Source organism: Melozone crissalis, unplaced genomic scaffold (assembly GCF_028551555.1).
Source record: "Melozone crissalis strain CALT ecotype California unplaced genomic scaffold, PUWL_Pcris_2 ptg000068l_1, whole genome shotgun sequence".
NCBI classification, from domain to species: Eukaryota; Metazoa; Chordata; class Aves; order Passeriformes; family Passerellidae; genus Melozone; species Melozone crissalis.
Window position 1 is genome coordinate 7,834,230 of NW_026535846.1, and position 27,873 is coordinate 7,862,102.

The 27,873-nt window shown below is 39.3% G+C and overlaps 1 protein-coding gene across 1 annotated transcript; it reads left to right on the forward strand.

Moving 5' to 3' along the window:
* The first annotated feature begins 206 nt into the window (after positions 1-206).
* TEX11 (testis expressed 11) lies at positions 207-27,304 on the forward strand. The gene is given in 28 exon segments (XM_054289718.1): positions 207-515; positions 2,544-2,628; positions 3,801-3,880; positions 4,708-4,788; positions 4,871-4,990; positions 5,917-5,997; positions 8,196-8,281; positions 9,605-9,662; positions 10,420-10,515; positions 11,957-12,038; positions 13,718-13,796; positions 14,475-14,626; positions 15,327-15,412; positions 16,314-16,451; positions 16,739-16,841; positions 17,901-18,025; positions 18,781-18,866; positions 18,994-19,047; positions 19,500-19,540; positions 20,122-20,208; positions 21,291-21,361; positions 21,909-22,025; positions 22,820-22,892; positions 23,273-23,422; positions 24,418-24,526; positions 25,416-25,536; positions 25,889-26,053; positions 27,085-27,304. Coding segments are annotated over 28 exon segments (2,907 nt in total). The 3' UTR covers positions 27,157-27,304.
* Positions 27,305-27,873: the final 569 nt, after the last annotated feature.

Consider the following 27,873-nt stretch of genomic DNA (forward strand, 5'->3'; position numbering starts at 1 on the left):
CGAGCGGCGCGCGACAGACGCCGCTCCGCCGCTCTGCGTGATTGGTCACACTGGCTGTCACTCAGGGCGGAGGGCGGGGCGAAACAGCCAGACGGGCAGTCGGCGGCGCGGGGGCTCGCCGGCAGCGCTGGGTCGGGGCGCGCAGGCGCAGTGCGGGGGCGCTGCTCCCGTGGCTCGGCGTCCCTCGCGGAGCTCCCTGAGGGGCCATGGCGGGGCCGCGGGTGGCGGCCGTGGAAGGTGCCGCGGGCTCTCCCTTCCCGATAAGTGCCGTCACTGGCGGCTGATGTTGGGCTGAGTGTCACGCCCCGCTGTCCTCTTGTATTTCAGCGCTGGTGCGGGAGCTGCTGAAGGAAGAGGCGCCGTCCCGCATCGCCGCCCTCACGGAGGAGCTGTTCCGGGCGGCGGAGAGCATCTCTGAAGAGGACGGGAAGGTGGCGGAGGGAGAGCCCCCCGCTCCCAACCCGTCTGACGAAACGGGGGGTGCATGTGCTCCACACCCCACAGCCCTGGCCCAGGTTGGTGCTGCAGCTCCGTAAACACCAGCTGCTGCTGCTTCCCCCCCGTGGCGGGGAAGCTAGAAGTGTAGCGCTACTGAAATGCAAAGAAAACAGTTCACTTCTTCTTCGTTTGCCCCAAAAGCGTGAAAGTCCGAAACAAAGTGGGAAATGTTATTTTTAAAAGTCAATGTGAAATGATGTTGAATGTAAAAGTGTGTGTGTCATTGACCCTGCATTGACCAAGCTGAATCTGTATGTGTTCTCAGTGTGTTCTCCATGAGACCCACCTGGATTCTGTGTCCAGGTCTGGGGCTACCAGCTTTAGAAGGATGTGAATCTGCTGGAGGGAGCTGTGAAGGTGATTGAAGGGCTGGAGAACATCCAGATGGGAAAGACAGATGGAGTTCAGCCAGAAGAGAAGGCTCTGGGGAGACCTTACAGCACCTTCAGTGTCTAAAGGGGTTCCAAGAGAGCTGGAGAAGGACTTTGGGCAAGGGCTTGAAGTGACAGGAAGAGGGAAATGACTTTATGTTGAAAGAAGGTTGACTTAGATTAGATATTAGTAAGATACTGAGAGGGTGGTGAGGCCCTGGCACAGGTTATGCAGAGAAGCTGTGACTGCTCCATCCCTGGAAGTGTCCAAGACAGGTTGGACAAGGCTTGGAGCAACCTGGTCTGGTGAAAAGTGTCCCTGCCCATGGCAGGTGGTTGGAACTGGGTGATATTTAAGGTCACTTCCAACCCAAACCATTCTATGACAATAATGGGAAAATTACTGGTTACTGATGATGTTAAGGTATTTATTATTTCAAACCACTAGTAGTATCTGGTTGTAATTTTAAGTAAAAATGCAAGCACAGAGCACTGATGCATTAAGAGTTTGGTACTGGATCAGAGGAGAGGTCCTTCTCACCCTGTCTGTGGATTCCCATAGTGACAGCAGATAACCCAAGGAAGAAGAAAACAAGCAAGCATGTCATTTTAGCTGCCTGGTAAACAATATCCCAGTATACAAAACTATATTGGAGGTACTCATTTTCAGTCATTGTAAAAGTTTATCAGGTGGTTGTTTATAATGTTTGGTTTATTTCTCCTAGAGGAGTACTTAGCAAGAAGTAAACATTTACTTTAGAAGTCCTTTTTCAAAGAGAAATCTGGTAATACATGAATCTGAAATAAGGAAAAAGACCAGCTGAAAAATTGTCCAACTTTTTCCTCTAAAATTATATTTTCAAGAGACATTTAAGAAGTAGCAATTATCAGCTAAGGAACACTGATTTTAAAGTCTTAAATTTGCAACAAGAAGTGAGATAAGTTAGCAAGTGTTGTAACAGAAAGTATCAATAGTACAGTGTGTAAAGAAATACAAGAGCATAGAAATGGTACCCTTCAGTTCTTCCTGAATCAGTTGGGCTAAATTATTTTTGAAAAAAGGAGAAATCATAAATTTGTAATCTGACCACTTCAATAAGAGGGGCTATGAACTCTCTCCTAGACAGGCAAATATTTATTCATAGGCAAGATCTGTCATGAAAAGTAGAATAAAGTGGTGGAAAATCAGCCCCTCAGGGTGGGTTGCTAAAGCAGCTTATTGCCTTTATGTAGTGCTGTGTCTTTTTAACAAGAGTATATAAGTAACCTTTGTTCTTTGTTTGCTAATATCTGAAGTTTCCCAGTGTAGGTATTTAAAGTAATTAAGCTACTTTGTGTTCTTTTGGATGTGCAAAAGAGGTGAAGCCTTACTACAGATAGTTCTCAAATGTGATGAGATTCTTAGAGTTCTTCTCCAACCCCTTCAGATTTTAGGTGAAGAAATGCTCCATCCATTCAGCATGCCTGTTCTCAGGTCACTGTCCACCAGGTCCCTGTGGGATCCTGTGACAGTTTTATGGAAAACTCACACCTTTGGTGTGAAAGGGAGCTGGGTAAACATGTGGAGAGGCCATTCCTGTGAAACACTTGAAAGGTGCTTCTTTTTCCAGTTGTAAATTTCAATGGGATCCACATCCAGGACACAATTAAACTGAGTGGAATTCTCCTCTCCAGGTTGAAGAGAGTGCAGTCAGCTTGTGGAACTGGACAGTGACCAAACACACGGGTGCTGTTATCAGTGATGAGCAAAGAGCCAAATGTACGTATGTTCTGTGCCTCCCTGGGGTGTTCTGTGTGCTGCAGCATGGAGACCAAGCACTCCCTGCTGGCAGGCACATAGGCAGTGCTGGAGATTTGTTTGAGTCTTTGCAGACACGGGCTAGAAAGAGAAAAATGTATTGATGGTCTTGTATAAACAGTTCAAGAAGCATCCTGAATGTAGTTGTTATCTTGTGACACCGAATCAGTGCAGGCATTCTTATCACTCCCCTTTCCATGCCAGAGCACCAGCAAAGAGGTGATGTGACCAAAGGAAGCTGTAATTTGCATTTCTGATAGTATGGTTCAAATATAAAAATGTATGGAAATAACATAGATGTAAATCTTAGACTGTTGGTCACTTAATTTATATCAAGCAAGGTTGTTTTTTTCATGTAGCTATCTCATCCCTGTTTACATACAGAAACATTCTAAGTCCTCTTTTCACTGACCTGCTTTAGCCAGGTGCACAGCTCCTGGGTTCTCTTGGGCCAGGAGCAGGGCTGGGGGAAAGCAGAAATGAGCTTTTGGTGTTTTCCCTCAGCATGTTCTTTCTGTGGTTCTGTGGGATTGCAGAGTCAGGCCTGCATTCTTGTCTTGAGGGATTAGAGTCAAAATGATGTACAATCTGCATCATATAAATTACACCAGCTAAGGGAAAAAGGGTAAGTTGACATAAAGTAGAACATGATGTTCTCAGATCACAGCTGAAGGGCCAGGGAGAGGCTCTTTTAAATTAAGTAGTGTCTTTTCCATCCCTGATGTCTAAGGAAGGCCTGAAATTTTTGCTTTTTACTTTGAAACTGTAAAGATTATTAAACTTCATTTCCTTATTTTGCTGAAGGCTATTTTGAGGCTTTCAAGAAATGTTACTGTAAGCACCTGCAATGTAATTAAATCTTTGAATACCATGTATTTAACTTAAACTCTCTCTAAATTGTTTAATAGGTATTTTAATGAGAATATATATTTTTTTCTTACTGTCTGAAAAGCAATTTTAAACGTCTTGGCTAAAATTCAGATTTCTTTGACTCCTGACGCTTTCACATTTTTCTGTCTTGTGATTTAAAATGCCAGATAGTCTTTCAGATATGGCAGGGCTTGACTTTCTGAAAAAAAAAAATTAAGAAGTAGAGAGAAGGGAACTTGAATGCCTGCTCTGTTTTCTTGCAGTGCGGTTTGTTGCCTGCAGACTGATTTGCCTTTGTGAGGGCAGCGATCCTCCGGAGGGAACTATTAGAAGACAGATTTTGGTAAGGCTCATTGTGGGTGTGTAATGAAATACAGTTGATCCCCCAGGGAAGTCTTCAAATCTTGTTACATTTGCTTTGGAAAGGGAGTGAGGTATACGTCTGGTTCTGGAAGGGTAACTGGTGTTTTGGCAGGAGCATTGCTGACTCTCTCTTCTCATCACTTAAAGATAAGATTGATGATCCCATTTTTTCCCTTTTAAGAACACAAAGTACATGCTGAAGTGGGACCTGTGTCTTACAGGGATACCTTGCTGAGCCATTGGAGCTTGGAGTGTCTGGGCAGTGTGGTTATCACATCTTCTCATAGGGTAAAATATGAGCAGGACATGCATTTATTTCAGTGTAGTGAAGGTCCTATGTATTGCATAAGTGGGTCCTAGCTATTCGAAATGAGCCACAGCTGCGAAGTCCTTAGTTGGGCAGCAGCTGTGGCTCATAAAGATAACTGGGATAAAAGGGGTGGGCTGAGAGCTTGGAGGAGCCCCTGTGAAATTGTGAGGAACTGTGCTACAGAAAAGAGCTATGTGGTAGAAAACCAGCTAGAAGGTGTGGACTTTAAGAATATAATGACAACAGTATGGGACTCTAGAAATATGATAATAGCAATAAGATAACAACAACTTTTCAGTATCTCATAATATTGTCTAGTGGGCCACCATAAGTCTTATGCTCTGAGTGTTTGTTCAGAAGTGAGAGTTGCTGGTCAGAAATTACAGAGCTGAAATACCTCTGTCCTGTGTTAGATCTGTGCTACAACAAGATGAGTTCTTACATTGCCTTTCTTGAAAGTGACTGCATTTTCACAAAAGACTTACTACCTCCTTCAGATGTCTATGAAAACTGGGAAAGGATGGATAGATATTGGAAAAGCTGCTCTTGCAGATGGATTTCTAGAGAATGCCATGAATGTAAGTTCTTTGCCACTTTTGATTTCTTACATACACCCCTGTTTGTAAGTTCCATGGGTGATGCCTGCACTTTGTTTTGCAGAGTATAGAGAAGCTGTATGCCAAGTTACGGAAGGGCAGCGAGGGTGAAGCAGATATTCAAGTGCACAGAGCTGATGTGGAGAAGAGCCTTTTCAAAGTACTCTCTTACCAAGCTGAATCAGTATGTGTTCTCAGTTTCCCTTATAAGTCACTCTATACCTTGTAGGGGTATAGAGGGAAACTCTGACCCAGTTATTAGATACCTGAGTGCTTGGCATTGAGGACTTGCTGAGGGATAGATTTCCTTCACTTAGATAGAAGATAGCAGATCTCATGTTTGCATTCAGTGTTGCAATCATTTAATGATTTTTAATTTCCCTCATTTATCACAGTCATTCTTGCAGTAGTGTTTATCTCTTCTAGTTCAGATTTGTTGCTTTATGATTTGGCTATCATGGCTGTTTATAAAATAAACAGCTGCCTCTGAATCATACATGGGTCAGTTCCAACAGTGTCCTGTGCTTGACTGGAGAACAAGGCAAGTAACTGTAATTTAAAAGATGTAATTTAGAAATTTTAAGTTTTGAGAGGAATTGTTTTTCCTTCAGAAGTGCCTGAGAACTCTACCAATCCTAAAGAGCATTACAGACACAGAAATGCAAGTACAGAGAATATAGTTCCTGCATTTGTTGGTCACACCACTGACCCGAGTGTCTAAAGTGAAGTGCTATCTCCAAAATTCTCAGGAGCTACCCTAAACAGGACAAAGCAATGGCCCATATTTTAATTTGATCATGGAGACAAAAGGAGAGGTGATATAAATTTTGCTGAGCTCTTGTGTCATCTTAGCATGTGAATGACCTTGTCCCTTGTCTCTGGCCTTTGCACACTACCTAAGCACTGCAGTGACTTTCTGGATCTCTTGATCATCTGGCAATATGGAAAAATAGAATTATTATAGCACTGCAAGGACAGATACCTAATCCCAAACCTAGCTTTACTGCATGTGAAAAACCCGAGTCCTATTTTAAAGAATGAGGTTTTTAGTGAATTTCAAAGAGCAGTTGCACACTAACAGTTTGTTGGCATGTTCTGCTGCTTTCTCAGGCTGTTGCTCAGGGGGATTTTCAGAAAGCGGTGATGTGCGTGCAGCGCTGCAAAGATATGTTAATGAAATTGCCAAAAGAAGTAAGTGAAATCTTCCCTTCTTTATCATTCCAAACTTTGAGAACCTACTTTCCTCTTTGTATGTTAAAGCATGACATATGCCACAGAAGATTTTGGAAAGTACTCTGAACTGGAGATCTCTTCTGCGATTGGTTGCCTCTTTCAGATTTTGTTGCTAAAAATTTTGTGTGGAAACAGCAGAGTTTTTTCAGAGTGCATTTTTTTATTGCTTCTCTTAGATTAGAATTTGAAATAGAATAATAAACTCTTTTCCTAAACAATGAGAAGACAAATCAGCAAGCGAGGCAAAAAGATTTCTAAATTGAATATACCACCTACTCTCTACAGAACCAGCTGCATTTTACATCTTGATCTTGTATATTGCATCTTGTACCCATGTGAACATTTGTCTGGGGACAGATGGGACAAGAGAAGAGCTGAGTTACAAAGTTATTGATATGCAAGTCTATCAGTACCAATCTTCATCTTCATGAAACTGTAGAGCTATGAATGATTTTTGTAGTGGTTTTTGTAGCTCTTGTCTCACAGAGAAAACAAACTATCCTGTGCAGATTAGTTCTTGGTTTGCAAAGATAAAAGTCTATTATTGTTATATGAGAATAAACTTCCTGACATTTATTTTCATTTGCTTACCTGTTTTCCAATATTTAAAAAACATTTTCTTCCTGTCTCTCTGGTATAGATAATAAAATTTAAAGGGGCAAATGCAAATTCTTGAAGAAAAATATGGGAATTATTGTTGGAATTTATTTGTTTTTAACCAATTAAACTCCAACTGATTTTACATTGCTTTGTGTCATCTGCAGGCTATTTTCAAGTGCATCTGAGTACTAAGTTGCAGGGGTCTAGCTTTGATTTGAATTATAAGAGCAGAACTTCTTACTGTTGAAAGTGTTCACTGGGATCTTTGCACTCCTGCTTCTCATTTAATTCTAAATTAATTTCATTCTTTCTGCTTGAACTCCTTCATTAAATAATATTAAACTTCTTGTGATGAAAGCTCTTCACAAAGCAGGAGCACTGATGCAGACAAGGTAGAGGTTTCTGATCATGAGAGAGTGATACAACTTCTGATTTAAAAAGTGGCATTTAAAAAATGAGGCAAATGGAAAGAGCTGGTGATTGCTGAGTGAATCCAAATCTTTTAGACTGCTGGGTAGCTCTCAATCCTAAACTCTTGCAGGCTCCCATTGCACCAGAGAGTCCCTGGAGAGTAACACAGGGAGATTATTGTGTTGTGTGGTATCAGAGATGAGCTGGAGAGGATTGTGATCCTTGATAGTCTATGAACCAATGCTCAGAGCAGGAAACTTTCTCTCCTGGAAAGGAAACATTCACAAATGAACCTGTGAAAAATAAGGTTTCACATCTGAGAGTGAGCTCTTTTGTCTTTATGCATATACCTACTCTGTGCTTTTGCCTCTGGATTGCAAAAAAAATAAAAAAAATTGAAGCAAGAGGTTGTCCTACCCTTCTCATTTTTGTCTGAGAATTTGAAATCTGCAGTCCCTTGCAAAAAGCATCATTTATATTTGGGAAAAGAAGATACTGCAGAGGCAAAATGGGTGTAAATATTGGCAGCCTGCTGGCATATAAAATGACTTTTTGTCTCTTCTTTGGATGACATATGACAGCTGCAAATAATTTCAAAGAAATGACAAGTTATTATGAACAGATGTTGTCAAGGCTGACTGATAAAGCTCTGAATAACCAAGCATTCAAAAGCAGTTTTCTTTTAAATCTTGTAATCTTTTTTTAACCCCAAAGAGAAATGCTGGGAAGAAGCCTACCATGAAACAGGTAGAGTCTTCTTCACTTAATTATGTAAAATTTTTTTGTTATTTAAAAAAAAAAGGGGTTATGGTATTACAGTTTTTCCTCTCAAATTTAAATTTTTATTGTTTAATTTACACAGTTCCAGTGCTTTCAATATGATTTATTGAGGAACTCTGTGTTCCTCATGTATTTCAAAAAAAATCCTGCTGTTTTGTGTGTCCTGGTCTGGTTAATGATACTTCACTTTCCCATCCAATTAATTCCATTTAGTCATCATCAGCATCCCCTTGCAAAAGGCCAGAAGTGATAGCAGTGGAAATATCTTGAAAGTAAAATGCATTTTAAAGAACCTGAGACTGGAGTGCCATAGATATAGTGATGTTTGACAAGAACATTCTAGAAGCAGGAGTCTTTTATTCCAGACCTGTTACCTGTCAATCCTCTGTTACAATTTTGGAGTGGAAACCTATGAATGGAAGAAGTATGAACAGAGCTCCTTCTGGCTCAGGTAATGTGCAAAAATCAAATAGACAAACCCAAACCCTTTCTTCTGAGATGTAAAAACCTGTGTGAAGGAGAGGGGGGAGCAAGGGAATGTAGAGGCCCATTAAAAATGTGAGAATACAAGATTTTAGCTGAACCAAATGATCTGAGCAGATATTTTGTAATGGTTGTATATTATTGCCTAAAATCTACGTCTGTTTTCCCACATGGATTTTCCTGCCATTAGAATGAAAGTCATCTTGCAGTGGCTCTTTCCAATCCTCTCCCTAGCCCTCCCTCCAAAGGGATTAGTTTTCTGAAGAGTCCTTGACTGATGAAAGGCACAAACATCAAGGTGAAAAAGGAATGGGTTGAGATGGTTTGGGTAGGATCCAAATAACTGCTGTGGTATTACTAAGGGTGAGGAAATGTAGGCTATGAGGAAGAGCATCCTCATGCCATGGTAACAGCCTCACTGCAGAAAATTTGTGTTAATGTCTTCTTGTTCTTTCAAATAGAAGAAAATGGAGGGCAACAGATCAAATTCCAAATCATTATGGTTGTATCTGTTGTCAAAGAGGATTTGTGAAAATGCTCAGAATTAGTTACATCTGGTGCTTTGGAGATTATTTTATATTTTATTCCTGTGGAAAATTAAATACCGAGTCCTGATGACAAAATCTGAGGAGGAAATAAAGCTTTGCACAGTGCAAATAATAATCTGGAGAAAGAGTGTGGCTCCATCTAGTGGATTAAGATTTCCCTGGTCTGAGAATATATTAGATTAGAGAACAAGAGCCCAGTTACTGTTTTTCTTTCTAACTGCTCTTTATTCACAGCATTTGTAATCAAATCTGGTTTTGTGGAATTATCACTGTGTTTTCTCCTGGGTGGTTCTTTGTTCTGCCATTTAACTTTTAGAAGAATAATGGGGATCACAAGTTACAGGTTCTGTCTTTGCTGTTGGTGTGCTGTGGTCTGGAGACCAGTCATGAATAGATTTTGTGTATTGCCATGTTGTGTTCCAGGTGAGAATGGAAACACTTGCTTCTTCAAAACCTCTGTGGTTAAAATTGATAAAACCTACCAAAATGTTTGAGTAGAAGATGTTACAGAATGTGCTGCAACAAGTTGAAGGAACGGATTGAGTACAATTTTTAATGTAAGGGTAGAAGGAACCCAGAATTTTCTATTCTCTGGTGAAAGTGGCTATTGAGATTAGTTTGTGTGATGTGATTTTTAACTGCTTAGGAAGTGGGAAAGGATAGGAATTTTGAACATATCAGAAGGCTGACTGAATTTATCTCTGTCATCCTGTTTAATTCTAACTTCCATTTATCACTGATAGCCAGAGTTATGACATTGGGAAGATGGACATGAAATATTCTGTTGGCAAAGAAATGCAGGTAGGAAATAGAGAAATTTCTATTTACAAATAGGAGCATTTTGTTAAACTGACTCCAGTGTGTTATCTGCCTTTTCTGTGCAAACCTGCCCAGTGATGTCCTGGTCTCCTTTTTAGTAGTCTGCTGTGAAGTTTGGCGGAGTTTAAAGTTCAGTTGTTACAAGCATCAGTCACTGATGAGCACCCTTAAATCATATTTGATTCTGCTATTTCGCAGAAATCAAAGTGTAGAAAGAGGCTGAAGCAGATCCTGAAAGGGCATCTCTTCTTCTATGCCTCTTCTCTTTCAATACACCATCAGCTGAGCTGTGTCATTTGTGATAGATGTTTCTCTGTCTCATTCAAAGTCAGTTTATTCTTTTACTTCTGACTGCAGATATGAAGATTTTAATTTCTTCCTCTTTATGTATTTGAAGTCCATCATCATGTAGGTCTTTGTCCTGCTTTTTTATTTGTTTGTTTTCCTCTGTGAAGCATGTACCTTCTGTTATTTCAATTTCTTCTTTAATTTTTTTTTTTCCAGTTATCTGATTTTCCTTGCAGCCATTTGGTTTTTCTCTGAATTCTAGCTGATTCATGTCCTGTGTGTACAGCATTGCTTCAAGACTGGATATATTTCAGATGTGAGAAATCACTTTATGTGTCTGATACCAGGCAGGGTTTTTTTGCCTCAAAGAGCTTTTATTTTTCATGGCCTTAGAGTTTAAGTGATTTGTGTTCATGTGTATGTTTGTATGTGGTTATTTTTGGGTTCCCAGGCTAAAGTGCTGAGGCTGTTGGCCACGACCTATTTTGAGTGGGATTGCAGCCTGTACCTGGACAAGGCATTGAAAGCCATAAGCCTGGCAAATCAGGTACTAAGTTTTGCTGCATTTAAAGATTGCAATAGATGAAACTCAAGCATTTATTGACATGGGAATATGGACCACATTAATCCCTGGTGTGTTATCCTTGACAACAGATTGAGGTGTGTTTGCTTTATGTTTCCATGCTCTTATGGATATTTTGGTGTTCCCAGCTTTTATTTCTTTTTGTAGAGAAATACTTTTTTGCATGTAGAAGTAGAGCTGCCCTCCTGCCTCCTATGTGTCAGTAGTAAGGTCCTTTGATGATGGTGTGACTAAAATTTCTCAGATGTGTGAGTTGATACAGACAGGCAGCTGGGACAACCACAAACCCACAGCTAAAGCACAGAGAGTAAAATGATTTCCATTACCTCATTGTCTGGGGGATCCCCAGAGCAACACCCAGGCAGAGGCATGCAAGCAGATCTGAAAAATGAGGTGTGTAAACATCAGCTACCCTGAAGGAAGTTCATACATCTCTAAGCAGCCATTACAGTGAGGTCTCTTGATTCTTTACCAATTCTGTTTCCCATAGAGACTTGAATTAATTTTGTGCTTCCATCTATTCAGGTTAGTGGGGAGTAAATGAACTCTGAAAAATTCCTATTTGTCTTTGGTCAATCATTAAAAAAATTTAATTTTCTGTTTTTTACAAAACAAGTTTAAAGTATGAAATTTTGCTTTAAATGGAAGCTGAAATTCAATTTCTGCATGCTGCCTGAATTTACAGGCAGATCATAGTGCTTATGCTCATGAGATCAGGATAAAAGGCAGTGTATTTTAGTTATGCAAATAATATGCTACTACAGTATCTAAGCCTTTTGTCCTATTCTATTGTTTACTTTTGCAAAGCTTTTTGAGGCAGAAAGTGTTTTCATCATAAGTTTTGATAATGTACATTTGATATTGTGTGAGGGTATGGAAAACCAGAAGAAAATGTTTATTTTAGAACCTGAAAAATGCACTGTTTTAGTGAGGGCTTTAGTATACAGTCTTTGTTATTTCCAATTGCTCCCACTGTTGTTGACTCCTGAATTTCTTCTTTTTATAAACTACTTTGAATCTACTCATATTAATTCTAGATTAATCCAGCCAATTCACACATAGAAAAGCTGGAAATTTTTCTATCATTCAGTAATGTTCAGCTTCTATTTAAAAATATCAAAAATGGGCCACAGCAAACTGAGAATTTTACATCTTTTGCTTTCGTTATCCTTGTGGTCTTTTGGTGATGTAAGAATAAATAATAAAGATGCACATTGCATTTAGGAAGAAATTATGGCATAAGTTGCCTACCACTTGCTTCAGTCATTAAAATGGAACTGAAGATTTCAGTGGGGAGTGTGTGATTCCTTAATATTTGTTTGATTCCTTAATATGTGCTGTACTCTCACAGGATCTGTGTTCTACAAAGAGCTGTCCAAGTAATGTATTGTTTTTCATTGTGCAGGAGAATTTGCACCCAGCAGGGTTTTTTTTGAAAGTTAAAATTCTTCTTAAAAGTGGAGCATCAGATGAAGATATTAACTCAGGTATCACAGCTCTCCCTAGGTTTTCTATTACTCCATATCCAAGGAGACTGCATGTGTCATACACAGAAAAACAATTTTATGGTTTTGCCAGAATCTGTATTAGCTAAATGTCCTTTTGGTTTTGAAGTATGAGACATAGTACTCAGTGTTCACAGAGGAGGTATCCAGATGCTAATTTAAATAGCCTTGCTGCAAATAGGGGAGGGAGAACACTTTGAAGGCTGTTAGAAGGAAGAGAGTGAAAATGTAGCAATGTAAAGCTACAGTTTATTTAGACATATGCATTAAATTATGCAGAAGGGTGAAGGTGCATTGACTTACACAGTCAGCCCAGAAGAAAGGCTTGTGAAGCATTGCTGTTCTCTGGGTGGGATTTTGCAGATTTTAATCAAGAGATATCATGTGCTCATCAGTGTGTTGTTATAAACCTGTATTACAAGAGTTAATTTAAGTAAAATAAACTCTTTTCTCCTTATTCCTCACATTTGTCACTTGAGCAGAATTTATTCTGCAATGGAATGAGAGGATAAGAAAGTTTTTGGGGAGACTTTAATATAGAAAGGATAATTAATGTGTCAGAGAAATTTATTTTCATAAATAATGAAATCTTAAGGAAGAGAGTAGGGTTGGAAAGCATCAGATGTGTAATGGATAATCTGAGAAATGTAGGATGTGATGAGGAATTTCTTGCAGAGAGCAGGGGTTTGGATGCTGTCAGACTAGCAGAAATGGTAACTCCACATTCCTCCTTGGGGCTTTCAGCCAGATTTCAAGTAGCCAGTCATTTAAATTTTACAGTTTCAAATAAACATACAGGAGCTGACTTGTGTTCTTCAGTTTGAATTGTGAAACCATAGAGTTGCCTATCAAAACACACTTGGCTATTGTTTAGTAACACTAAACCTCCAGTCAGTTTTTCAAGCACGTTTATTAATGAGTGGGTGTCTCTTTTCTTGTATGGCTGGCAGAAAAGTGTGTGCTCTGTCTTTTGAGTGAAGATTCCTGCTAAATTTTAGGCATTTCACTAAAATCTTCTGTTGCACACTTGCATCAGCCGCCTTCAAGTGCTTCTTTTAACAACTGTTCCAGTCATGTCCTTGTGTATTCCTTCTCTGATCCCATCCAAGCTACAAATGTATCTGTTTTGTTCTTAACCATTCAGCACAGAGTAACAGTTTTAAAACTTTATCTGAGTGGTGTGAAACTGATACCTGCTTATCAGCAGCACTCAGTCCAACAGCTGATGCTCAGGGCATTATGCTGAAGTAGTTCCCAGTGCCATATGATACCACACCCAGCCTGAGCACTAACCTCAGTGTTAGGTTGTTCCTGCTGGATAAGGATGAGACATTTTGATAAAAGGCAGCTTGAGGCAAAAAAAAATAAATTATTCTACTAAAATTTATGCTGTTCCTGTTTAGAGAGACAGAGGGCTGGAATTCCAGGGCTATCAGGCTGTCACCTTTCTGTAGTACTGCACTAACTGTACAGTGAAAGGAAAGTCAAAACACAATAGCTATTATTCTTCCATTTGTGGTACATCTGTTATAGGGTTGCTGGTTTTTTTTTTTTCAGTTTTGTTTCTGCCTTTCAAAGAAGGTGGAAGAGATAAGTGGTAAATTGAGCAATTAAGTGTCTAAGTTGATTACATAATCTCAAGTGCTTTGTGTTCTGTCTAGCTCTTGCAGAATTCACACACTTTGAGATGTCCTTAGACTTCTGTTTGAATACTGCCAAACTGCTGCTGGAGCATGGAAGGTATGAAAGCATCTCTAAGTGGGGTAAACACAATGTTTGGAGGTTTTGGGTCTTTCTTTATAAGCAAAGAACATCTATTATACAATGATGCTTTATTTCAAGTAAAAGCTCATGGGGGTAAGGTGAAAGGTTTTGAGAGGGAGCCTGTCTTCTATAGCAAGGAGATACTGATTATGGTAGCAACAGAACACAGTGTGAAATAAATGTAGGGGCAATTTGCAGTGCTGTAGACTTACTTTGGAATGATTAAGATTCATTATGTAGTTTTATTATATGTCTGGAATCATCAGACTGACTTTTTTTATAACCAACCATCAGATTGACTTTGGAGCCCTAGAACCATTCTTAGGAAAAGCAGAAGAAGGATAACAAGTTACTGCAAAATAAATTGAGGCACGAATTTTTACCCTGTTAAGTGCTCCATCATGATTATGTATGTATGTGCTTGTATCTTGATGCAAATGTGAAGAATAAACTCTTATGAATACAGTGGAAGAAGCCTGTGGTAAGAGGAAGCTGCCACTGAATAGATGAACTGTAACAAATTCATACCTTGATTCATTCTGTCGGTGTGATTGAATGACAAACATGCTGGATGGTGTGAATATGTTAATCTCCAGAATGGAAAATTAACAGCTCTTCTGGTGCAGCCTCTTAAAAATGCATCTCTGTGAATAGGGAATCAGTTGGTTTTGATTTTCTGAAATCTGTTCCTGAACGATTTGAATCTTCACCTGACCTTGGAAAAATTACCCTGCTCCACATCGAGTTCCTGCTGCAGAATAAGAGGGAGCTGCTCGCTAAGCAAAAGATTGAAGAAGTTATTATAGGTCTGTATCCATCTCTTACTGCTGTTTACTGAAAGCTGGATGTAGTTGGCTAAAGTCTTGCATTCTAATTTTCACTTTTTTTGCTTATTCTTGTTTTTCTTTCTCTGTGTCTGTTTTCCATTATGTTTCTTTTACTTGGCAACTCTCAACTTCCATATTGAACAACAGTCACGATCAAGTTTAGTGTTAAATTCATTTGCTGGAGCAATTCCTTCTTTTTAGTGTAGACTGTGTGTGACTGATTCATGTGGGATTAGAAACATTAACCAGGAGTTCTGTGTAATGTTAATGCTTTGTCCATCCAGCCCAATTTATTTTTGTTTGTCAATCTAAGCCAGGTTGCATATCCTTGTTAGAGCAGCTGGATAACAGTTTATTTTTCAGGTCTGTTGCACCTGTAGCACTGTAGTACTTTTTTGACTTCAGATCAGATGTTGCATCTAGCTAGGACCAAGAGCTACATTTACATTGTTCAAGCATGAAAATATTTTTCTCTTACCCACTGGGTATTTTGAGTTTTGCTTGGTTGATTTGTTGGTTTGGGTGTTTTTTTTAATAAACAGGATATGAAACACTGGCTCCTAAACTATTGCTGTGTCCCTGTTTTTTGTTGCAGGCTGTAGAATAATTCTTAGATGCCTCTCAATGTGCTTGTTCTTGTAAAGTTCTTGTAAAGTGATGATTTGCAGTATCTTTTCAGGTCATTATACTGGCAAACAGCTGTTGCCTGAAGCCTTGAATCAGCTGCACATCATCTTGTGGGACAGAGCTGCCAAACATTATGAGGTTTGGGACCAAATAGCAGTGTTCTTATTTATATCAGTGAAAATGAAATTCTTTTTCTGACCTCTTTGATATGTCTATTTTTGGTTAGAGTGCAAACTGTTACTAAGAGCCTTGTTCCAGCTGGCACTAGTTTTATTTTCATCCATCTGGGTGCTGTTTTCAATTACAAAATCAAGTTTCAGGTAGCTTCATCTTAAGGTTTGTGCATGGAAACAGTTAATGCAAGAGTTCCTGCTCCAACTGGCTCCTATATGGCTCTGGGGCCTGAAGGGATCCATCCAAGAGTAGTCAAAGAGCTGGCTGGTGTTATTGTGAGACTTCTCAATGATGTTTGAATGGTCTTGGGAATCTGGAGAGGTCCCAGTTGGCTGCAAGCTGGCAAAAGTCATCCCAGTTTTCAAGAAGGGCAGGAAGGACAACCCTGGGAACTACAGGCCTGTCAGTCTCACTTCAGTGCCCGGTAAAATTATGGAGATTATTCTGGAAGTTATTGAAAAGCACCTGAAGGACAATGCAGTCATTGGTCACAGCCAGCAGTAGTCCATGAGGGGGAAGTCCTGCTTGTCAAACTTGATTTCCTTTTAGGACAAGGTCATCCACCTTGTTATCAGCTGAAGCCAGTTGATGTCATCTCTTTGGATTTCAGTAAAGCTTTGCATTCTGTCTCTCACAGTGTCTAGACAAATTAGAGGGCTGGGCACTCACCAACTGTATGAAATCTAACAAGGGAAAGTGCTGGATTCTGCACCTGGAACAACCTGGAGGTTGCACTAGGATATACTTGACTAAATCTTTCATTGCTGTGACCTTTTGTAAAGAAAAATTGGGAAGACATACACAGTTTAATCACCCAAATATGGCCATGTTTGTTTGGGTTTTATTTTATTTTTATATTTTCTAGGAGAAAAGCTATTCTGAAGCCCTTCACTGGTACAATTATTCTGTCAGCTTCTATACACCCGGGCAAATAGACCAGAACTTGGCTAAGCTGCAGAGGAACATGGCTTCTTGCTATCTTCACCTGAAACAAGTTGACAAGGTATATTTAATACATATGTAGACATACTTATGTCTTTATTTGCATTGCTCTTATTTTTGAGGAATTGGCTGTTTGATTTCTGCTCAGCCTTTGGTGCTGTCTTCTGCCCTCATCACTTTTGTTCCAAGGGCAGATCTGGCCCTATCAAACATCTTGAGTTATTCTCTAGATGTCAGCAGTGTAACCAGTAATGTTTTGTGTATCTTTTTATTTCTTTTCTATTGCAAATTATATACTAATTTCAAGGTGATGTTGTACTGATTTCCTTTAATCTCTTCTGTGAATAGGCTAAAGAGGCAGTTAAACAAGCAGAAAGGTGTGATCCAAACAGCATCTTTACTAAATTCAGTGTCTATAAGATTGCAGTGTTGGAGAATGATACTGATAAAGGTACAACCTGAAAGTTAAAGGATCCACTACGAGGAGAAATGTCAAGTATATTAAAAATATATATAAATAGCTTTGTACTGTTCATCTTGAGAAAGACACCACAGAGGGTAGCTAGAAGAAGGGTCCCTAAAGTCATTGAAAATGTCAGGCTGTAGATTTAAGCTGTAAAAGTGGGATTTAGTTGGTTTTTTTTTTAGCACACAATATGTAAGAGGCAGAGCCCTTTGCTATATTTGATTTTGTTTGGATGGAGTCCCTGTCTAGGGAAGAGAATCCTCCCATGGGCAGAAGCTCTAGTAGCATCCCAGGGTGAGAATCATTTTATACTTTTTAGTATGCATATGCAATATGGAACTTGAGGGAACCATTATTGCTGCTCTTAACTTCTCTGGACAGATGGAGCCTGAAGTTACCAAGAAATACATGAATTATTGAGATTACTTACAGAATGTTGTATCTCTGTAGCCTCTTTCTCCTTTATAATGAGTTCTGCTGTTTCATATTTTAATGAGGATCTTAGCTCAAGTAATGAAAATGGAGAAATACAGTCTATAGTTACTTAGAATACAGAGTAATGTGCAGAGCTTATTTTCCAATGAGTTCTCTGCCATTTAATTATTCTCTATACAAATTTTATTGACAGCATAATTTGCTCACATAATATAGAGTGGGAAACACAGCACAGTGTGAACATTAAAGCAGTGGCACCCTTAGCACAAGCCAAGATGTGGGAGCTTGGAATGATGCCCAGACAATGTATTAGAGAAAGTCTTCTGTCTTTGGTAACAAACAGTTACTTAGCAGAACAAAATTAAGGATGTGAGATGAGTATCATTTGTATGGCATCTTTGTTTCCTTAGATTAGTAACTTGAAAGCTTCTTGGCACCTCCCTAGGAGGAAATGTGTATTTGAGGAGAAGTGCTGGTATGCTCAGGTTTTCTTGTCTTGGCTTTTCAGTAAAAAATTAAAAATTATAGCCTTTCATAAATCATTAAAAAAGAACTTTGCACCTTCCAATTGCTTCTATAAAAATGTTGGTTTTCCCCTCTCTCTTTCAGCTATGGAAGCAGTTATTGAAATGGGGAAACTAGCAGAAAAGCCACCAGAACATGAAGACAAGCTGAGAGTGGATAAAAATACAGGCAGCAACCTCTTGAGTTTAGCTGCCCAAATTGCTTTAGAGGTAGAGGAGATAATGTTGTCTTTGCTTCATTGATATAAGTAGGACAGCCTAACCTCTTTAACCTGGCCTAGATTTAATATTTCTCTGTATTTCATGGATTTCTTAGTTCTTCATGCTTCCACAACAAAGGTCTCACTCAAATGTGTTGTGTAATGCAAAGTAGAAATTATTTTCATGTAGAAGGAAGTGGTATCTTTTAAAATTTTGACAGAAGAATAAAGAATTCTGAGTTACAAATGTTGGCATCTGGATATAACATTGTGTATTTCTGTAAAATTCTCCTTAGCAAAATGTTTCATCTTCTTCTGCCTCTGGGATTTGATCTTTGATGTGAGAGGGGGAAGCTGTGTAAGAATACCCATAAATCCATGATGAAAGTCCTTTGTCCCTCCTGTTTGCCTCTTGGTTGGTGGCCTGAGCGCTGTCTGAAGTGGCTGATTGCATTCCAGGCTATCAGGGCTTTGTTCCCAGCCCTGTGAGGCATGAAAGCCTCAGCAACCTGTACTGGTCGTGCTCTTGCCACAGGCTCTTTGTGCAGGGAATCATATGATCTCTCCTTAGAGCTTTCTCTGCACTCTCAGGCAATTCTGTGCAGTCCTTTGTTCATTTTCCTGCTGCTGGGCTGCACAGACTTGGAAAATGTGCTTGCTTTGGGGTTTGTTTTTGTTTGGCTTTTGTTGTTGTTTTGGTTTGGGTATCTTTTGTGGTAACTGAGGTAGTGCAGAATATACAAAACATGTTTTAATTCTTTTCAGAATGACCAACAAATTGTGGCTATCAAAGCTTTGGAGTATTTGTCTGAACATTTACAAGACTGCCGACAATTATTTACATCCTTAAAGTAAGAATTCAATATACATACAAGGAGAAGCATAAGGAAGAAAAGGGGATCCTTTCAGGAAAATTAGGGCAAAGTACACCATTGAAAAAAATCTTGTTTCTCCATTTCTTGTTTTTCTTGTATTCAGATGTTTGGTCCGTCTGATGTTATCAAAAATCATGGCAGAAAATGCAGAGAAAAGGTGGGTCTCCTTGAAAAACCATTTTCTTATGGTGGATATGTTGTTCAAATTGTGAAATGTTTTTTTTTTCTGGGCATTTTTTCTTGTAGAGTAATCAAGAGATTATTTTTTATGCTAGTAAAAGTCCACCCAGATGATTTTCTAGCTTTTCCTATGAAAACATAGGAACATGTTTTCAACTTGTCTAAACTTTTCTTTAAATATTTGCTCTTTGCCTTCTTCTTTTATTAATGCATATGCCTGTTAGGCATTTTTAATGGAGGTTGTGAGCTAAGCAATCTCTGTAACTTTGACACTAGTGGGATATCTTTCCAAAATTTGGAGTGAGAAGAGTGGATCTATCTATAACTTGGAAAATATATTCCAACATAAATAATGTGTTCTGCTTTTTTTTTTTTTCTGTTGAAAAAAATTAATCAATTTTCTAAAACGGAATTTTTTCTCCATTCTAGAGATGAAGATATCAACTCCATACTGACTTACTTGAACTTGGGTATGTTTTTGTTTTATTTGCATTTTCTGGAGTTCTTCCATATGTGAACATTTTATGATATGATTAGATCCATACCAATGAAATATTTAGACTCCTTATTTCAGTCCAGGCTCTGAACTTCCCAGTGAAATCAATGAAAACTAGAGCTGGAGATTCAATAGTATTGTGAAGTTGGATCTCAGTGCCACAGGTTTTGCTATGAAAGCCTTGCAGCACTGCTGCAAGCAGAAGAGATTTAAGAGCAGAATTAAATCAATAAAAGGTTCCTAGAAGAAAGGCTTCAAACTTGTAATTAAGTTTGTGAAATTAAGTAAAACTCCTCTGCATTAGACTTCAGTGTCAGTGAACTTAGAAGAGCAGTACTTGTTGGCATCTTCTCAAAAATGCTGTTTGAGGCACCTTATGTTGTTTTTAATAGGGCTTTCTGAAGAGTATTAGATTTAAGTTGTGAGAATAAATCTTCATCAGGAATTACACAGGTGTTTTGGAAACCTCTGTTTTGTAGTGCAAGGATGAGACCTGGAAATGTTTTTATTCTGCTCCAAAAGTGGTACTTTTGTATTGAATTATGTTTTCTGCAGCTCACAAGAAACTTGCCGAGTCTTTCACAGAAGAGAAATTCACAGGGGACATGAGGATCCTTGAAGCTCACTGGTTTAGAAAAGTTGGTAGGTTGCTCTCTCAGCATCTAAACTGAATCTCCTGTCTTTATTTGGTCCTTTAAATTTGCAGCCTTGGAGTTTGCCTTGAACTACAGACTGTGAAATCCAAACAGCAAATATTATCACAGATAAAGTGGTTTCTAGTGGGAAATGCAGCTCCCATGGGCTGCCCTAAGCTTTAAGCATAGAGCTGTCTCTGGATCCTCATTTGTAGTCTTTGTTACACTGTTTTGGTAAAGGATTAGTGCATTTGCTGTCTATAAATAAAAATATAAGCATAGGGTAACAAGTTGGGCCAATTTTTCAGCTTCTTGCTTCTGTCAGAGCATACAGGAGAGCAAACAGTGGCAATGAGTGTGAGAAGACAGCTGCTCTTGCACACATCCTCACAGTGTGAGTGTGCTCCAGCAAAGAGCAGCAAGGGAGGGGGAGAAGCAGCAGAGGTCAGATACAGGGACATGAGCATGAATGGAATCAGGACCTTTCAAAGGCAGCACTCTCACTCACAGGATAAACAATTCAAAGACTACAAAAACCTGTCCTATTGAATAAATTAATGTGAAAGTTGCTGGAGAATCTAAACATTTAATTGGGTCAAGCTCTCATACATGAATAATTTGATTGCCTTTAGATGCTCATCCATTTATTACTCAGAATAGTGTGATTAATTGCCATGTACTTGACCTTGCTGGGGTAAAATGAGGGATGGTTCAAACATTGTGGGTTTTTCTCCTTTTGCTTTTTTATTTGTCTTGGGAATACTGTACAACACTTCCCCTCATATGCTGGCTTTGTTAACTAATATAAGAAAATGCCTTTCCCAGTTCATGCTTTTGTTGGCAGGGTGTGTGCTAGAATGGGTTCTTGGTTGTGGTGAAATTATCAAGGCAAAATGTGAAAGCTTGAATTAGCTATTTTAACAAATCACTAGTAACAGTATTTCTTGCTGTTGTTAAATGAGCTGTTGATGACATATTGGTTCAGAAATAGAATTGTAGGACCTGAACTGCTTATTGCTGGAGGTTAGATGGGCACACATGTAGCAGTGCAGATTCTTATTCTAGTCTCCATTTTTGTGTCTTTGTTAGCTTGGAACTTAGCTGTACAGTTCAAGGACAGCCCTGAAAAGATGAGGGATTTTTTTGTACTGTCTTACAAGGTATTTACTTTTGCTAATAGTGTTTCTAATTGAGGAATATTTTCATCTGTCTAGTTCTTCTAGAAGTCACATCCATGGTTTGGGTGTCTCCATGGAGACATGCTTGTATGCTCTAAAGATGGAGCATTTTTGTCACAAGGAGATTGACTTGTGATAGAAAATGTGTGCATTATTGTCATACTTCACATTCTGTTTCTTAAGAATGTAATAAGATTTCAATGAGAAGTTTCTAAAATGAATGGATTCTGATGTTTGTAAACTGTATCATTAATACAAACATGTTAAGTGCTTGAGTCCTAATCTTTATGCAGGACTTCTGCCAACACTGTCAGTCTCATATGTGCTTGTAGAGAGGGGACTCCAACTCTGCTTTACACTTTAAATAATTCTGTTGAATAATTATACCAGTAAAATTACAATATGAATATTTATTACTCATGGCTGATTCCTGCAAGTGTCATAGAGGAGGGTCAGCAATCATCTGTTCACAAGCAAATTGCTTTATGTGCGTAAAATTCTCATTACCTTTTCCTATTTTTGGTGTCAGTTGTCCCAGTTTTGTCCCTCTGACAAAGCTGTTCTGATTGCTCAGAAGACATGCCTGCTAATGGCAGCTGCAGTTGATCTGGAGATGGGGAGACAACAAGTAACACCTTCAGAACAGGTAGGGCAAAGCCTCTTAACTATTTCTGAGTGCACCAGTTTAGCATTTTCTCCTTCTGATTTTGAAGTCCTAGTTTTTTTCACTCAGAACAGGATATTGAGAATGTAAGAAGGGAATATTTCATAGTCAGAATTGATACACCTTTCCAGGCAATTGTAAGTGTTGAATTTCTGTAAATTAGTTCAGTGTCTTTGAATGGGTTTGTATCAATAAAGGGTCATGGCAGTAACTTCTGAGAGGAATTTCAATCTACAAGATATATCTTGTAAGGAGTCTGCTGCTAACTTTGGGTTAGTCAGAAAGACAATTGCTGCTGTTGCTAAAAGTAGTTACCACTGTGGTTGTGATAAAATTCTATTCTTTTATGTGTACATCTTTTTGTGGGTGGGAGGAAGAGGGCATTGTGCTTACTGTGATAAGAAGATTAAGGAAAACACAGAGGTTGTGAAGGAAGTACAGGAGTCTGCTGTAGAATGATAGAAATTCTGTGGAGGGCAATTCTGTTGTGGCATTTAGTGGTTTGTCAGTCTCAATAGCACTATTTTATTCTTGAGAGATACAACAGTCATGTCCCACAGGAGCATGGATGGCTCTTTCTGGGCCAATGTGAAGTGGCTTTGTCTGAGATGTGGAGGTCTTTTTAAAAGACAAAAAACCCCAAAAGCCCAGTAACTGGTATAGATGATTTACTAACTAGGCTAATTCTTAATTTATTTTATAGCTGGTTCTGACATAATTATTCCTTTTGCTTTTAAAACCATGACAAAAATAACTTATTTAATTTTGTAAAATAGACGGAGCTTTTTAGTCAGGCCCTTCAACATCTTCAGACATGCAAGGAGGTATGGAAGGTGCTGAAATTAACAGGTAAGCCACAAAGTGTGTGTTCTGCACATGGAACTCTTAGTCACAATGTTAATGGAAAATGCAGAGCATGTGGAGTTGCTGTCTCAGATGGAGGTCATTGGAGTAGATAGATAGATGACAGTATGATAACAGCTGAGGTGTTAAATGACTGTTAGCCAACCCAGATGCATGGTTCCCCTTTTCTGGTGGGATATTGGTAGAAAAATCCCATTAGGTATTCCTTGAATGGCAAATTCCACTCAAATTTGCTCTTCTGTTAACTCTGAGTGCCTTGATGGTTTTCCTGCCTGTTGGAAGCAAAAATTACCTTATAGCAAAAATTACCCTGTGGCTTAAAGAAAATTCATCATTACATACAGGCAGTCCTGTCTCTCTTGTAGGAGATTTTGCTAAAGACCCAACAGACACCTTGTTGCTGCTTTATGAATTTGAAGCAAGATCCAAATTGAATGATCCAACGCTTCACAGTCTTATGGAGTCAGTTTGGGAGCAACCCCAAACAGAGATCAAGACACTTGAAATCATTGCATGTAAGGACAAAGAAGCTTTCATTTCTCTTTCCTGTTCTTTTGAGGTGGCCAGGATTATCATGTGTTGTACAACATACAGAAAATGGGTCTGACCATATATATTTTGTCTGAAGCAAAGATGCTTAGGATCTCAGCAAGGTTAGGAGAGCTGTGTTTTGAAATGGCAGATGACATGGATGATGAACCACAAAGTTGTGATATCTTTCCATTTCCAAACCCTGAGACACTCATATAGTTTGTGAGCCTGGAAAGGGTTTTTCAGATGAACTTTTACATGCTCCAAACTGGCAAAGGCCTGAGAATGACCCTCACTGATTCATGCCCCAGTGCAGAAGTTTTGGGCTGTGGACTTTGGATAGATACTTTAAGTATATTTGAGCCACTAAGATAATGTTGAGTTTCAACTCTAAAGTTTTTATAGTTAGTTTGTAAATAGCACTTCTCTACACTGTGCCATATTTTCATCTCAAAGTCCTAGTAACAAAAATGTGCTTGAGAATCTGGAGCAGGATCCAAGAAAGATGAGGAGCATTTAGAACTACCATGGCAAGTCTTTGGAGGTGTCCTGTAGGATTGCATAAACACCTTCTGTTCTCCTTGCCCTGAGGGAGAACTCTCCAGTGCCTGGAGACACTGTTCTCAAATCCTGCCACTGCATAAGGTTTCCATCTGGATTTTTGTGTTCAAGGAGACAAACAAAACTCTTTAGACAGTGCCCCTCACCAGAATTTTTTTGTATTACTGCACTGGAGGTAAACAGCAGAGAATTATGAAGCTTTCTGTGCTTCTGCCTTGTTGTCCTCATGGATGATGTGCTGAGTAAGAAAGAGGGAGAGAAGCACCAGCTGGTGACCTGCCCATTAAGCAAATCTCTTTTCAGTTGTTTTTCACAAGGGATCTGGCAACATGCTGCAGTTTATTTTAGTGACCTAAGAGATTGAAGTTGACTTCAGTAATTTCTCTTTTATTCTTCTCTATTTTCTTTTTCTTTGAAGCATTAGCAATGGAACCTCCAGCTCGGTATCCTGTACTGTGTAAGAAAGCTCTCAAGAGTGCACTAAACCTTCACAAAAAGCAGGCTGTCATTGATGCTGTGAAATTTAGGTTAGTGTTATCACATAGCTTTGCCATGAGCCTGTGACTGGAAATGCTGACTGGGAATAAAGCCTACAATTTGAAAAGAAGTGGATTTTACTTTATATGCAAGGTTCGACTTCTTGCTGGCCAACCAATGTAACTCTGAAGGGTGACTGCCTAACAGATGTTTTACCTGCAGTTTGTTTACTTGGCATGTTTTCTGGCACAGTCCTGTTTCCAATAAATTCATCTATTGAGGAAGGAAAATGAAAATTGGATCCAGAAGAGGTCTCTGGTTGTTTCTTGTGAGGAAGGTGTTCATTTCAAAGTTACTCTGCTGGGTATTTCAAAGACAAAGAAGAGAAATTAAGGGTTGAGAAGAAAGCTATGAGTTGTAAGGTAGTGATGCCACATAGTATATATGTGATTTATTTAGCACATTTGTGTTACTTATCCTTTCCAAGTTCCTTGAAGTGAGCACTTGGCAAAGGCAACTGTTGATATTGTCTTTCTCACTTCACACTGAGAAAGGCAGAGCTGTTTTCAGTATTTCTTACTGACTTTCTGAGGATGCTGCCTACATAGCTCTTGTTGGGGGAGTTAGAAAAGGTACTTTGTTCTTGCTGTCATGTGTAGCCCCCTAGGTAATACTGTGATTTTCTTTCTGTGTTACTGTAGAGACCAGCAATGAAATAATTAAGTACCAATTGCTCTTGACTCTATTTTTCATAGTTTGTATTAATAAGATCTGATAGTACAAAAATGCATATTCTGCTGCAAGAATATGAGTGTGTTAAGCACCAAGGGAAACATGTCTGACAATCATAGAGACATAACTCAGTGTGCTCCTCATACTAAAAACTGTTTGTGCACATGGTATTTAATATTTCCTCTTTTGCTCCCTTTCAATGCTCAGCAAATGCTTACACAGTTTGATTAACATCTCTTTGCCAAGTGGATTGACAGACTTGGATACCTGTGTGCTGCAGGAGGTGTGGGACTACTTTGAAGATGCTCTGAGTGTAGTCAGCAGCACAGTAAGTTGAACAGGAAACCAAGAGACTGGGACATGATCCTGAGCATGTTTGAAAAAAATTCTCATTAGACTGAGAATAATTGGTAAAATGAACATTACACAGTGTTATATGTGGAGCTGCTAAGGCTTTTTCAGTAAAAGATACACTGAAGGTGTAGAAAAGTCTCTTGGATATTTAGGACTGCATTACAAATTTCCTTGGATTTTTTTAAGGGTTTTCTCCCTTTGCTTAGGATGAAAGAACCCAACTGTTTTCTTACTCTAAAATTAAACTCTAACACACTCTTGACTTGTCAGTTTGAAGTGAAGATTCTATTTTCTGATGAGGTGCTGCTGCTTGTTTGCTACCTCAGGATGCTTACCCAGAGATGGAGATCCTTTGGTTGATGACAAGAGCCTGGAATACAGGAATATTTCAGTACACTGTTGGTAAATACAAGGAAGCTGAGCAGTGGTGTGGATTGGGAATGAGGTTCCTCAATCACTTGGGCTCTCTGAAGAAGACCTATGAAGGCCATGTAAGTGTGCACAGGGGGGTTTGAGGATATGGGATTGCCTGGCTGGCCTGAATTTGAGATGTGGATCTGGGTGAAGAAACCACTGCTGATGATCTTTAGAGTTTCAGGAGAATCATGGTATCTAAATATTTTGGGGTGGGCTGGTGCTGGAAGATTTTTTTCAAAGTGAGGCCAGAAAAGTTTTGCTAGACAATAGAGAGAATAATGTAGCATTCTTTTACTGGAAGGATGATGGAAATGGGTGACTGGATATAAATTCTGACTGTTTGTGGCCATGGGAGAACCTTGTACCTTTGCCTGCTTTAACTAAAGCCAAGGTGCTGTGCCAGTTTAGTTAAATCAGCTGTTAGATACTTTCAGGCTTGGTTTCTAGTGTAATCTCATGTTTTGCAAATAGGCTTTAAGATGGTGTGAAGAGAATCACTCAAGCTCATCTCCTCAGGTGCAGCTTAGCCACTTCCTATGAGGGAGAAATTTCCAGCCTAGCACCTACAAAGTGTAGGTGACACTTTGCAGTGACACTTTTCTTACTCTGTCACAAATAAGCTTCTTCCTACAGCTTTTGGCTGCTGCTCCTGTCTAGATTGCAGCCCTGTGCAGCCTGGCTGGTGTCACCATTCATTCTCTTGTGTACAAGCTGAGCAATCAAGGGCTTGGCTGTAACTTACACCATTTTAAATGCATCAGTTAAAGCAATGAGAGCTGACAATAAGGATCTTCCCCATCCTCAACATCAGCTCCCAACATCTGTGATTTGGTGAATGGGTTTATGTGCTGGTATAAGACTCACACATAAACTATGCTTTATGACTGTAAATAAAAGCACTTTTGTTAGGACCATTGTATTTAAACCTATGCCAAAAATCTTTACATCAGTTTGAAATTCTAGGTTTAGAAACTGGTGGTAGCCTCCCACCTATTCTCTTATTTCTGTTCTGTGTTAAATGATACATTTAGTTAAATTATACACTTAGTTAAATGATACATTCTTATCCATCCTTGTTGACAACTGTGGTGCTCATCTTCTCCAGATGGTTGGCCTTTATAGTGAGGTTCTGGACAAGCTGGACAGAGCAAAAGGATTTATTCCAAATGAAGAATAATGACAGCCACAAGTACAAAAAAAGGAAAGCAGTCTCTCTTGGAAGTGTTGTGCTGAATGAGAGGCTGTTAGCTCTGTCAAGGCACAGGGCCATGGGAGCAGTGGGAATGAAACCAGCATCTCCCTCTTGTTGGCAGAGAAGATATGTACTTTTTAGGAAGTGTTTATTCAATAAATGTAATTGTTTTCCTCTAGGGAATAATTTTCATTCTCTGGAGCTATTTAACAGTTAGAAATAAATATTTAAGTTTTACATGAGATGCCTCTGCTGTTGTGTAACAGGTTGGTTTAAATATCTGGTTTTAGTAGCAAATGGCAATGAGCACAATGAAAGTCTTTAAAAAGTATTCCATCTCCTCTGGTTGTCATAGCTGCCTTGCTGCATAAATATTATCAGATTGTTTAGTTTCCAGTCCATTTCAGTGGAGACAAGGATTCAGAGCTGTTTGCTGGTTTCACAGTCCCTTGGAATAGAAGCAGCAGCAGTGCTGAGCTCAGGGAGAAGCTGCAGCTGTCCCTGGCAGTGCTGGGAGGGCTCTGAGCCCTGGGCCAGGCAGGTGCTCAGCAAGTCTGAGCACATCTGGGACTGCCTGTGGGAAAGCTGGGGCTGAGCCAGTGGGGAATCCTCTGTGTGAGTGTGGGGTGTGCAGGGAGCCCAACAAGGACCCACTGGGTCACTGGAGCTGCCACTGCAAAGGGGCTTCAGTCCCAGCAGGGT